Source organism: Palaemon carinicauda, chromosome 8 (genome assembly GCF_036898095.1).
Source record: "Palaemon carinicauda isolate YSFRI2023 chromosome 8, ASM3689809v2, whole genome shotgun sequence".
Taxonomy (NCBI): domain Eukaryota; kingdom Metazoa; phylum Arthropoda; class Malacostraca; order Decapoda; family Palaemonidae; genus Palaemon; species Palaemon carinicauda.
Genome location: NC_090732.1, coordinates 42424912 through 42439911, shown reverse-complemented (window position 1 = coordinate 42439911; position 15000 = coordinate 42424912). Strand labels below are relative to the sequence as shown.

At 31.7% G+C, this 15000-nt stretch overlaps 1 protein-coding gene across 1 annotated transcript in view; it reads right to left on the bottom strand.

Annotated features, from left to right (window-relative positions):
- The window catches only part of LOC137644866 (zinc metalloproteinase nas-4-like), a 28920-nt gene extending 18447 nt beyond the window's left edge, over positions 1-10473 (bottom strand). The window contains exons 1-2 of the mRNA XM_068377754.1: positions 10321-10473; positions 4166-4226 (exon numbers count right to left, since the gene is read on the bottom strand). Of these exons, the coding sequence (XP_068233855.1) occupies positions 4166-4226; positions 10321-10374 (115 nt within the window). The 5' untranslated portion in view covers positions 10375-10473. The remainder of the gene's footprint in view (positions 1-4165; positions 4227-10320) is intronic.
- Between the last annotated feature and the right edge of the window lie 4527 nt (positions 10474-15000).

The following is a 15000-nucleotide window of genomic DNA, read 5'->3' as shown; positions in this document are numbered from 1 at the left end:
TGGAAATGAAAGTATAATATTATGTAAGTTGGTATAGGATTTTTATTTCATTCCGGTAGGGGAACTCATCTTACTCACCCATAATGCCAATATCCTCAAATAGATTCGGCAAGAGAATGGCAACAAATAGAAAACATTCAAATGTTCTGCTTATATACAAGATTCTCTGATTGGACGAGATATCCAAAAGCAATAGGATGATATTCTATGCACATGCACACAGATATCTCTTTATCTATCTACCTATACACACATGTACAGTATATAAATCTATATATATATATATATATATATATATATATATATATATATATATATATATATATATATATATGTGTGTGTGTGTGTGTGTGTGTGTATATATATATATATATATAGATATAGATATATATTTTATGTATATATACATATACATATAAACACACACACACACACACACACATATATATATATATATATATATATATACATACATACACACACACACACACACACATATATATATATATATATATATATATATATATATATATATATATATATATACTGTATATATATGTGTGTCCCTTACATTGAGATAAAAGAATGCATCAATAAGAGATTCCCCGTTCTTTCAAGTGTGCGGGAAAAAAATCCCGTATTACCATATACAGCTGTAATGAAGCCGAAATAATGATCTAACTACTTCACTAAGCAGTGTCATGTGATGTAAAAGTGAAGAAAAAGGCATAGGAAATTTATGTACGAGACTAGAGATGTGCGCGCTTAGACTCGAAACTTTAGAAAGGAAGTAACTTCAATAATTTTGATAACTATTATAACAACAATAATTTCAATAATAATAATTTTAGTAAAATCAATAGTCTCTTCAAATGAAAGGCAAGGTCATTGTAATCATGCTATCAAAGTCTTTAAAAGAAGTCAGAACATAAGTGCTGACCTAACTGCATTTTAGATGTTACCTGGCGAGAACAAGGTGGGCCTTCGGTGAGACCGACCTCTCGGTGGTATGTAAAATAATGGTTTCACCAGGTAAATTCAGAGATGGAGTTGGCATTTAGGTTCCAACTTCTTTTGAACCTTTTGTGGAATGATTGATAGAGACCTTGCCTTTCATTTGAAGAGACAAGGGTTCGATTCCAATGTGAGGTAAAGATGTTCATGAACTTTTTTATTGGTCAAACAGGTTAAGCCCTCGAAAAGAGAACTGAACAACTTAAGAAAAGTGTTAGATATGCCAAAGATAACAATGTAATGTTTATCCGTGTTAGAGATAAAAATCTCATTATTCATTGGTCATATGCAAAGAAAATGGTTCATTGAAATAACTCATGGGAAAGAAACATTATGGAGTCCAGTTTTATAAAAGAAAGCTTTGATAACAATTTGAACATAGGGCATGGAGTGTACAAATTCGATGCATTAATATGCAAAGAGATCTGCAATTTTTGCCGCAAACGAAGTGAGTGGCATTTGAAAGACCAACCCGTAGCCCAGTCATTCCCTAACCTAACCTAACCATAGTTTTCGGAGCCAGGTGTGTGTGGGGGGGGGGGGGTGTGTGTGTGTGTGTGTGGGGGGGGGGGAGCAGCAGATCTATTCGGCATCGGAGTCAATAACTTCAATAAATATATTCAAATGAAATTTTAAGGGTTTATTTAGGTATGTATAAGCTTTTTTTTTTCTGCCAATTTTCATGTTCATACCTGCTATAGGTAGGCCCTGACTGTCACTTTTGTTCGTAAGTGATGAGTTTTAGCTAAAAAATCAGTGAGGAGGAGCAAACTACTCCTAGAGTTTTACAGATAGCCAAATCCTTTTCACAGGGTTTGGTGGGTTTTTTTTTTTTATCTTTTTATTGGGTTTGGTGAGTGTTGTGTGAACTATAATCATATCGTGAACTATAGTCATATCAATTTTCGTATTGATACTTGCCATAGAAAAGTCACAGTAGCCATTTTTCAATATCCACGGGAGGCCGATTTTTGGTGGTGCCGTAAATTACTCGCAAAATACTTCACATATCTAAATGCAATTTTCAAGGATTTATGAAATGGATACTTGTATTTACCAATTTTCATGTTCATATCTGTCATAGAAAAGCTACAGCAAAGGTTAATTTCGGTATGGGTAATTTTTGGCGGTGGAGTAATATCCAAATGAAAATTTCAGAGATCGAGGGGAGACATAGTTTCTCTGTTCCTTCCAAATTCTATGGTAATATATATATAATTGAAAAGGCACGGCTATCATATAGCCTTCTTAAATATGATGTTAAATGTATCAACGTTACAGTGAACTGCGTGATAGTGAGCGACATCAACGAGGGTCAATGCCGATCGCATAAACAATATCCGTCCCGAGTTCAGCTAGTTTTATGTATATATATATATATATATATATATATATATATATATATATGTATGTATATATATATATATATATATATATATGTATATATATATACATATATATATATATATATGTATATATATATATATATATATATATATATATATTTTATATATGTATATATATATAGGCCCTCTCTCTCTCTCTCTCTCTCTCTCTCTCTCTCTCTCTCTCTCTCTCTCTCTCTCTCTCTCTCTCTATATATATATATATATATATATATATATATAAAGAAAAAACTAATTACTTTTTGTAAAAGTGAATGGAGTGGCACCTGGGTATGTACCTGAGATAAAAACTGCCTATGTGAAAATAATCTTTTAGATCTAAGCAGTCATTCACATGAAGGTAAAAGTAGTGTAGATAAATATATGTATACGCTTTGCTGCTACTTATTGGTATGCTATATATCAATGATATGTAAAACATGAATAATTTTTTTTCTAATTATATACTAATGTTGACAGGGTTATATGTAAATGAATGTGTATATGGATATTAATCATGTGTGTAAGTATATACACACAGACACACACACACACACACATATATATATATATATATAGGTGTTTATGCATATATATATATATATATATATATATATATATATATATATATATATAGAGGTGTATATGCATTTGTGTATACGTATTTGCATGCTTGAGGTAAATATGTATAATAATGTTTATGTAGTTATAGGAATAAGGTTTGAAAAAAAAAAACATTAAAGATAAACGCATATTGACATGAAGAAACTGCATAGGAAGGCCTAAAAATTATCTGCCAACCGAATTGACCGTGACCTGACACTTGGCTAATATATTAGGGTAAGAACTCGACCCACACAAACACCTGAAAATATAGGCCCAGGTAGTTTATTTGTGCGTGAGGCATTGTTCTTCTGTAAATATTTGTACTTTCACTGTGCCACATGAAATGTAAAAAGACCTTCAATAAATCAGTTCCCTTTGGTTCTTTGGCATATATATATATATATATATATATATATATATATATATATATATATATATATATATATATATATATATATATATATATGTATATATATATATATATATATACAGAGAGAGAGAGAGAGAGAGAGAGAGAGAGAGAGAGAGAGAGAGAGAGAGAGAGAGAGAGAGAGAGAGAGGTTCTCTTACGATACATTTAAAAGAAAAGGATTTACCTATGAATCCATTATGATCCAACCTGTCTTTATTGAACTAAGCTGTTAAGTAGGGATTTGCTTGTTTGTCGGGTGCGGTGAGTAGCAATTACAGTGATGAGGGGAATGGGCTAGCAATTTCATTCCGAGAATAATTGGTAAAAAGAAGGAGGGCAGTATGTCTTCCTATTGTAGCCACCCCCTAAGGATGAAAGGGTGTATGACGAAATTTGCGTTGAAATACTTTCCTATACAACAGGCTATTTTATGTCCAACCGGCAACCGGTTCTGTTAAGAGTTACGATAAGAAAAACAGACAGTTTGATACAGATCGCTGTCAGTGCGAGGGGAGAGCGAAGATACAAAGGATTATACATACAAAAAAGAAAAATCTTGCTACTATGTACGATCGTGTGATACACGGTTGGTACAACCAAGGCCAATATAGATATTGGCCTTGGGTACAACAGGGACGTTTATACAGTATGTGACTCGCGAGTAAGGGACTGATTTTTTTTTTTTTTTTTTTTTTTTTTGTTAACTGATAAGACTATTGTAGTGTACAGTACATAGCTCATTACTCACATGAATATTCGTCGAAAGCTTCTTCGGACGTCTGGACTTTATTTGGAAATACTCCCCTGGCCTGCGGGATAAAAGATAAAATTTCATAAAGATTAAATGTTTATTATTGTCAGTTAAAGTCGTCGAAAATATTTAGATCTACATATTCATAATATTCTCCATAATAGAAATATTACATTCGTTCGCTCTCTTCATTTTATTGCAGGAAAAGATTTGTGGTGATTATGAATTCAATTTCCCTGACAAAATCGAATGGATGTCCCTGTCCGATGTTTGTTAACACCAATCTCTTAATGATAGAACTGGTGCTATGTTGCTCTTTCATTGTTTTATGATAGAATTATCACTTGATTGTTATTTCAAAAGTGAAAAGATTAATTTATTACAATTTTCTTAAGAAGGAAATCATATTAAGTGTAGCAATAATTAACAATTCCCAAAAATATGGATTATCAGATATTTGGTAAACTGTTTTTCCAATTATGCATACAGTTTAATGCTATTTGTGATAATTTGAGCACAATAAATAATAAAAAAATGAAGGAAAAAAATTATAATTCTCTATCAAGAACTTGGATAAATATATATTTTTTTAACAGGTCGTGTAAAGTTATTTTCCATATAAAGATAATCACTTTATTTCAGCTTTAATGTTTATCACAGTATGTTGAAAATAACTAAACGATAACTAGTTGAATCAGCCAAAAACAAAATTGAGTACTTTCTAGTAAAATGATATTGACCTGTTTACGTAAACCCACCATAAGTCTTATTTTCAATGATAGCCTTTTATACCTTATAGTGATTCATGTCAGTTTTGTGCCACAAGAAAAGGTTACCTAAAATTTCTACGCATTCAACAATCTTCCAGCATAATCATTTGCTTTGTTCACAATTATTAGAACATTTTAATACTTGGGTATAGATAATGATGATTACCAAATGTTCTGCCAAGTGACAATTAGAGTATTGTGATAAGAAGCCAATTTTTGAAGGGGAAAACTGTCCTTGCTATCAGGTTCTAATGGTAATAATAATAATAATGATAATAATAATGATAATAATAATAATGATAATAATAATAATAATAATAATAATAATTATAATAATAATCTATTGGACAAAATATTCACATAAACGAAATATATATATATATATATATATATATATATATATATATATATATATATATATATATATATATATAGATGAAAATCAACACAATATCGTGTTCAAATAGAAATAAATTTCTACCTCATACTTGGTATCGAACCCTAGCCCCTTCAAATGAAAGGTTAGGTCGCTTCCAACCATGCCACCATGGTTAATGTCATACAAGTATCCTGGACCAGGGTTCGAAACCCGGCCGGTCAGATACTATAGTCTTTGAGTGATTTCGCCTGGGGTTCTTATCCCGAGGTCGTTAAGAGAAACCAGACTTAAATGTATTAACAGATATATGGCTTATTTAAAATATTAAAAAACACGTTTAAATGTGCAAAATTTATCATTCTATATACTGTATATATATATATATATATATATATATATATATATATATATATATATATATATATATATGCACACACACACACACACACATATATATATATATATATATATATATATATATATATATATATATTACAATAGCTATCATAGCGATGGGTACTATAAATACCAAATTCCCTTCTCCGGTACAGATTATGTTTGATGCTAATTGGTTTGATACCCTTGACATTGAGACATTTGTTGACTGAATGCCCTACTTATAGCACAGAAAGAAATAGATATCTGTTTGAGGCTCAGGGTGAAGATGCCACGTTCATCCTTACCAAGATTCTTGTACATGATGTGTCGTACAATGCTGGTAGCTTTTTTATATGTATATCAGAAGCAGGAGTTCTTAATACTATGTAACTTCTTTACCATATTTTCTTTTCTGCTTTTAATTGAATATTTTTTAATCTTTATTTATAATAAACGGTATCGGCGTTAATGACCTTCGATGTCAGGATGCCAGAAAACTCCAAATCATTCATTCCTCCATTCGTCAATCTAACACATATACTTTGTTTTCAGAGGAGAGCACTCATCGAAGAAGCTGTCAATTTTGTCCGTAAAGGAGGCTAAATTCAATGAGGCTTGACCATATTCAGAACAGTTTTTACTCCAAGAATTTCCGTGAATTTCCTGTTATTTACTTGGCTCATATATCTAAATTGAATTTTGATTTAGTTTTCTGCACAGTTTAGTGTAAGAAATAAAAGGATGCAAAAGATTGGGAAATAATCTGTGATATCGGCCTTAAAAATATTCTGTTACTAACAAGGTTATTATTGGCTCAAAGATGGTCGACAGAAGACAGTGAGTTATTCCAACCCACCCTGGTAGGCCTATTTGTCGATGGGCGGTATTCAAAAGGCCGCATAGTGTTTATCAGCCTCCGGGTAGCCTGGCTCTCTCTTTCCCTCATTAAGCAGAGGTAAAAATCCTCACTCACAATTATTGTATTCACAGAGGAAATACCTGGATTTCTATAATTCTCTTAGAACTGTGGCTTGACCCCTCCCTTCTGCCGAAATGCAGGATGTCTTGAACAAACTGATATCCATGATTAACGAGATACACGAGCTCAGATAAGAAAAAAAAAAATGGCTATATTAGGTCCTGTGCTCTGCCAAGGACCGATCCAAAGGCTCGCTGAGCTGACCTCGACTCTAAACAAGCATGTACCCTTTGGGCTATGTAACTATAATAGCGAGACTCTGACCACAGTAACCCTTGGGGACTATGATTGTTTGTCGAAGGTAAGGCAATCTGTATCCATAGTCTAAAAAACATATTTCCATAACCTCCTGGACGTCTATAAATGCCCTTGAATACATTCATCATGTCTTTTCTTGAAACTTCTATTATTAAAGTTTATTAGCGAGAGATACCTTTTTATATGCATTGTTGCCATTTTAAAATGATTTTGAAATTGGAGAACCATTTGCCGTTTAAATAGCTTTTTGCCGTGTCATTCGTTTAGTTAACAAAGATGTAATTTTGAGAATGGATGATGATAGGCTCTCAACGGTGTAAATAAAACCCTTCAACGGCGATCACACTTAAGCCTTGGCCACTTAACAGTTGATATTATTATCAGAATACTCATAGGCGTTGTCCCCTACGTTGCCGAATGCACTTCTCTGAAGTGTTAAATTCCAACCGTTCCGGTTCACATCAACTCCTTGGTGTCGGTAGGTGGTATGGTATTAGATTACCCTGCATATAGCAGGACACGGGCTCTTGCGTAGGCAGCCCGTAAGTAGGATAAGGATGCGATGGTGTTAAGGTTATATATGTGAAAGTGGTCGGGTTATATAAGGATGATGATAGGATAGGATGGGAAAGAACGAAAGGACCTAAACGACCTTGGCAGGAGTCCGAATCCTAGACGAGGCGCCGCAAAGCAGACGTTTTCACCCAAACCCGGATCCTCTTCGGTCCTGGAGAAATTTATTTTTTCTTATCACAACCCGAAAGGGAATGGATGGTGTCGGAATATCTCATGGAAATAGTATAGTAAACCTCTTTTTGGACCTTTCTGGTGATTATCTCGTGCTAATGGACTTTTGAACATAATTTAGGCCACTTGTTTTTGCGTTAATTTGCCTGCATACTTTGTAAATTCCCAACTGGAAGAAGCTCTACCATTTATTTATATATGTATATATATATATATATATATATATATATATATATATATATATATATATATATATATATATATATATATGTGTGTGTGTGTGTGTGTGTGTGAGAGAGAGAGAGAGAGAGAGAGAGAGAGAGAGAGAGAGAGAGAGAGAGAGCTGTCGGCATATGAAAAGGATTGTGTATATTATGTAGGTAGATTAAGAGAGAACGAGTCACAAATATACATGGGTTCTAGAAATGGAATTATCGGCAGCCATCTGATTCTCTTCTAGGCAGTGTTCTCTCAATTCTTTCCATAACACTTTTTATGCTCATATCTTCTTTTCTATACAGGCTTACTTGTAGATTTACAAATTACTCGAAATATTTTTATGCTTTTTCCTTTGTTTTGGTATCTTTTTATCATCAAAATACAAGATACTTTTGCTTGAATGCCATGACCGATGGAAAATATTTGTTTATGTTTTATAGTCTTCATAAGAATTTGTCAAAACAAACAGATTATCAATTAGGTCATGAATGTCATATTTACAGATTATCAATTAGGTCATGAATGTCATATTGATAATAATACTCAAGACTGCCAGGACTATATATAGATAAGTGATAAATAAGAAGCATTGTCTCTTATTATGATCGAGGATGGCTTTAAATTCGGAATTAACTGGAAAATGAATCACTCATTATATACTATATGATTCATTTGTTTGTGATAATTTAGCCCGGAAAACCAGTTCAAAATACGGAACAGCGTGTTACCCCATATGAATGGGAAAAAGCACGCTAATTGAAGAAGATACAACCATAAAGAACAATTGAATAGCAACGGCCTTGGTTTAATAGGCCTACCTGCCTCCTTGGTAGGCAGGAGCAGTTCTAAGTCTTTTGTCTTTATGTCCTGATGTCAGCTTGACACCTGAGATAGGAACTTGCAGGCTGTAATCAATTATTTATCACCTTTATGAATAAACGTTTTGCTTTATTTTGTTAAAATCTAGAAAATTAAGAGGATATCATATTGTTCGTAAACATTCATCAGAACCAAATTATATCTGAGTTGTATGACTTATCCTGCCTTCATATACCAAACAAAGGGAGTGGGAATATTTAATGTGGTGCCGCCGGTCACCAACCATACCCTATCCCTTTGCCATGAAGGGCCCCATAGAGTGTAGTATAACCAGGGTCAGGATCCAGAGAATGATGATCAGGGTCATATGAGAGAAGATTCCTTCCCTTAAGACCTTGATTGGAATACGGCAAGTCTAAAAATAGAGTTGATTACCCGTAGGGTATAGTTTTTACGCACTGGGAAATGATCACATGGAGTCGTAGACAATGTGACCAGAGTACCACTTTTTCAACGCCTGGCCCGTTTTTTATTTTATTTTTTTTTTTTTTTTAAATGTTCCGCTTTTATTTTACTTTTATGAGTTTTGTCCCGCTTTGTTCCCATCTGTCCCGCCTTTTCTGTGCTGTTATAACCAGATTGTCCCCATTATTGGAATAGTACTGATATTTTATTTTATTTTGACATTCCAGTGAAAAGTATGAATATCATAGGTAAGGTAAGTAGAAAAAAGTTTTGGATTGATTCTTGGATTTATATATATATATATATATATATATATATATATATATATATATATATATATATATACGTATATATATATATATATATATATATACGTATATATATATATATATATATATATATATATATATATATATATATATATATATATATGAAATGTCCCGCTTTAACAGAAAAATAAAACTGGTCACATTAGTCGTAGACCCACATTGAATTTCATTATATAAATCTTTTTCAGTACTGCTCCACTCCACAGATATGATTGATGAAAAATCGCCACATCTTCTTATATACAGTACATCATAACCTAATTTTCTGACATACTACACCCAGAAAGTCTACCTCCATGATGGCAACCCCCATAAACACGCAACATATCAAGAACGAAAGAACACATTATTATGGAATTTGGCTGAAATATCAGTTCATAGATTCCTTAAGATTCCTTAATCTTCATTTGATTACGTTAAAAGCCACCCGACTTACGCATACTTTGGAAAAAGAGACTGTTGTTCAACTTCGTTATAATAAGAGGAAGGTACAGTACAAAGATAAAACTAATATAGGAAGAAGACCGTTAACCTCTTTCGATGTTTGATTTAAATTTGGGATAAAGCCATCTATCACAGCATATTTACTTCAACTTTATTATAAAACACTGCACAACAGGAATTGTAATTAGATTTAGAATTTACCCCTTTTTTTTTACCGTTGATCAAATCCCTCTCCCGCTAACTATTAAGGTTATTCCGTTCCAATAACGATGTGGATACAGATGATGGCATAAGACAACGCAAAAAACATATTACACAATTACAACCACATTCACTAAGTAATGGGGAAAAACATCAACACTGACTTTTATGTGGCAAAAGACGAGCGAAAGAGCCAAAAGTAGTTGCAGCAGCTTCATGGTTGATGAATTCTTGACAGCAGTTTGACACTGAAGGTTCTAACACCTCTTCTAACAGCCCTTAGAAGGAGCGAGTGAGTGCAGCTGGAACTCAGGGGGTTAACACCTCACTAAAATTATATTTCTGCGATTTTTCTGTCCCTGTTACGGCATTGCAGCTGATAACCTATCCGTAATTCTCGAGATAACGCCTTCCTAATCCTTGTCCTAAGCCCCGGTAACAACAATATATCTTCTCAACACAGTCCTGTCATGGTGACGTCCGTAGTTGTGGCCTTTTTATTTGATTTCTTTTACAAGCGTTATCTTTGACATATTGAAAATATTCTTTTAATTGCTCCTTAATTTCATAGTTTATTCATTTCCTTACTTCCTTTCCTCCATAGACTATTTTTCCCTGTTGGAGCCCTTTGGCTTATAGCATCCTTCTTTTCCACCAGGATTGCACCTTAACTAATAATAATAATAATAATAATAATAATAATAATAATAATAATAATAATAATAATAATAATAATAATAAATCTGTACGTCGTCTAAAATATCTTTAGTCTTGATTGAATTTCTTCCTTACCAAAAATATTAACTAGTTTGTTTCAGTATGTTCCATTACCTCTATAGTCTATATTCTCACTATATGTTTATTTGAACTTGTTTGTTCTAGCGCTTGTATTTTCTTTGAAAATTTTAACTGAACTATTTCATACGTCAATCAGATCAGCTGGTTTACACAATTGAGCGACCCTGAGCATCAAGATGTTTTTAAGCGCATTGTTTTTTTCGAAAGAAAATACAATTTCTGTGTAATAGAGTAATTCTTGTTAATTTTGATTTAACACAATCAAAGCAAAAATGAACACATTCGTTTGTGTATGCAAATGATTTGAAATTTTTTTGGATACTCTATCAATTTTCTTCATGAATAATAACAAAGATATAATGAAGAATTCACCTTTTTTTTTGGCAATTCATGTTTAAAATTGTTTTTTCAATCCTACTGTAAATGGGAATCATTCAAATTCAGTTTTATAGTTACGCCGTAAGATTATTGGTCGTAATTCATAAATTTAAAAATATTTTAAACGTTTTTATTCTTCCTTCAATTAGGCTGCTATCCAGACTGTTTTTTATCATCTTGTGTATGATTCTGCTATTCTACAAATTTTAAGATTAACAAAAATTTACATCATTGCAGTAATGTCAGCCAAGAATTAAATAAAATACATCCCAATAAAATATCAAGGATACTTAAATTATTGCGACAAGTATTTTTGATAAATTTTGTGTTTAAAATGATAAGTTCTGTTTTAAAAGATGATTGATTTATTCATAAATCCGAGTTCTGTGTCATGGCACCAGTAGCCAGCGTTCATAACTGTTTCCTGTTGGAATGGGTTCTGGGTAATCTCATGCAAGAGCTCAACATTTTATGAGGGTGTTTGCGTTTTTTTGTATATATGCAATAATGCCTCTTTGATGAAGAACCCTCATATCCACCTGATAAACTCAGCTCTTGCTTGAGCCAAGCATTTACAGGAAACACGCTTCATCAAAAAGGCTACCTACTATAGATAACTATCCCAAATTATCAGTTCCTGCACCGCTAGTATCACGCAGCACTTTGGATTATGTGTGATATAGTCTTACTCTTCGGTTTTTTTTAAATTAATCTATCACTATCATTTATTCATCTACTTATGTACATATAATGTATATACAGTATATGTATATATATAAATATGTATATACGGTATATATATGTATATATATATATATATATATATATATATATATATATATATTCAGTATATAAATATATGTATATATATATATATATATGTATATATATATATATATATACATATATATACCGTATATACATATTTATATATATATATATATATATATATATATATATATATATATATATATATACATAGACAGACACAAACATATTTACACATACATTGGAAACATTACCTTAATCTATCACAGACCATATAGGCTAAGTATGAATGAAATAATGCACACACAAACACACACCTACGAATATATATATATATATATATATATATATATATATATATATAGATATATGTATATATATAATTATATATATATATATATATACATATATATATATATATATATATATATATATATATATATATATATATATATATATACATATACATATTTGTGTATGTGTGTGTGTTATTCGTATTTGATTTAGCAAACGAGATAGGTGGAAAAGTTACTAAACAAGATTAAGAAAAACTATCAGAAAAGACCAAATACCTTATAAAGAAAATATTAAAAATGAGAGTAAAATCCAAGAGAGATGAAATAGAATTAGAAGAATTATCCTAAAAAATAAACAAACTAAAACCCAAGACATTTTTAAGCGCAATCAGGCCAAAATTGAAGAAACACTAAAGAAATGAAGAAGCATCAAATTGATAGAAAGATGAATTGGAACAGGGCGCCAACAGATGTTTCCTGTAAAGGACGAAATGGATATATTAACATTAATAGAGATGGAATGATAAAAATTGCAAAGGATTTCTATAATGCTATACAATTGTGATATAAGAAATAACGTTGCCAATAGAAATAATGAAACTCCTGAGCCGATACCGAAAGTAACAGCAAGAGAATTAAGAAAACATTAAAAGGCATAGAAAGAGGCAAAGCAGCAGGAGAAGATGGCCTAACAATTGATTTAATAATAGATGGAGGAGATTTCGTAGTAGCAAACTGGCTGAGCTTTAAACAAAATGTCTGCAAGAATACTCTATACCCAAAGCTTGGAAAAACTTTATCATTATACTAATTCATAAAAAGGGAGACACAAAAGACCTATAGAATTACCGACCAATAAGTTTATTCTCCGAAATATGTAAAATATTTAGGGAGATTACAATAGGCCGAATGGAAAGAAAGCCATACTTTAATCAACCGAGAGAGCTGTCAGGCTTTAGAAGTGGGGATTCAACATCTAACCATATGCATATAATTAACCAGCTAATGGAAAAATTACCTGGGTGTGAGAAACTACAAAGTGTGGCATTTATAGACTATGAGAAAGCGTTTGATTCTGTAAAAACTTCAGCAATAAGGAAAGCCTTTCAGTCACATGGAATAGATGAATCTTATGTACTTCCAGGAAGTACAGCAATCCTAAAACTACATAAATATAGGGAGAAAATTCTGATTAAGAAAGGAGTTAGACAGGGAGAACCCATCTCTCTTAAGTAATTTACTACATGCTAGAAGAAGATTTTAGAATTTTAGAATGGAAAATGTAGGAATTAATATTAATGGGGAATAACTCAACAACTCAAAATTTGTGTTAAATGAATCATGGGAATAATTGTAAACTATAATAGATTAGAATAGAGAAAGCAAAAATGTAGTCCTGAAAATGAATATGAATAAAACTAAAATAATGTTCAATGAAAATGCAGAGAGACAACACATAAAAGTTATGGACGAACATCTAGAGATTTTTAATGAATATACTTACATTAAACAGATAGTAAGCGTTTCCCCAGGTTATGAGACTGAAATTAAAAGAAGGATAAGCATGGAATGGAGAGATTTTGGTAAAGCAAAATGAGATTATTTAAAGTAAAATGGCACTTTCTATGTAAAGAAAAGAATTTCATGAGATAGTCTTACTGATTTTAACTTATGCATCAGAAACTTAGAGTCTTACTAAAGCCTTAGAATAAGAGCTAATTACAACTCAGAGAGCTATGGATAGGAATAACGGTAAGAGACAAAAAAGAGCAACATAGATACGAGAACAAACTTAAGTAGAAGATATTTCAACAATAAATAAGAAAAAGAAATGAAAATAGGCAGGACATGTAATGAGAATGACAGATAATAGATGGAAATTAAAAATAACAGAACGGGTCCCTAGAGATTACAAGAGAAGTAGGGGAAGTAAGAGAAGACGATGGAATGACCAACTAAAAAGTTTGCGGGCATGGTTTGTCATACAAAGATCATAAACAGACGCAAGTGGAAGGACAAAAGTCTGAGGCCTTTGTTCTGCAGTGGACTAGTCTTTGTATGTAACATTATAATGTGATATATACAGTATATAATGAAAAAAATATTTATATATATATATATATATATATATATATATATATATATATATATATATGTATATATATGCATATATATATATATATATATATACTATATATATGTATGCATATATATATATCTATATATATAAAGTATATATATATATATATATATATATATATATATATATATATATATATATATATATATATATACAACAAATGCACCCGTTTCTAGTTCTCTGCTGGACAAAGGCCTCAGACACAATTCATGTGTGGAGTTTGTCCAGTTTTCATCACTATACTAGCAAGTGCAGATTATTGATGGTGGAAGTTTTCGTCTGATAGCTCACAGCAAACCAACTTAGTATGGGTGGTCCTGACCAGTGTAGATTTGCTGATCATAGCAATACGTAAGCCTGTTCACCGCGTTAAGGTATCCCCAGTCAGGAAAGGGAATCTATACATACTTACATACACACACACATATATATATGTATATATATATGTGTGTATGTATATGGAT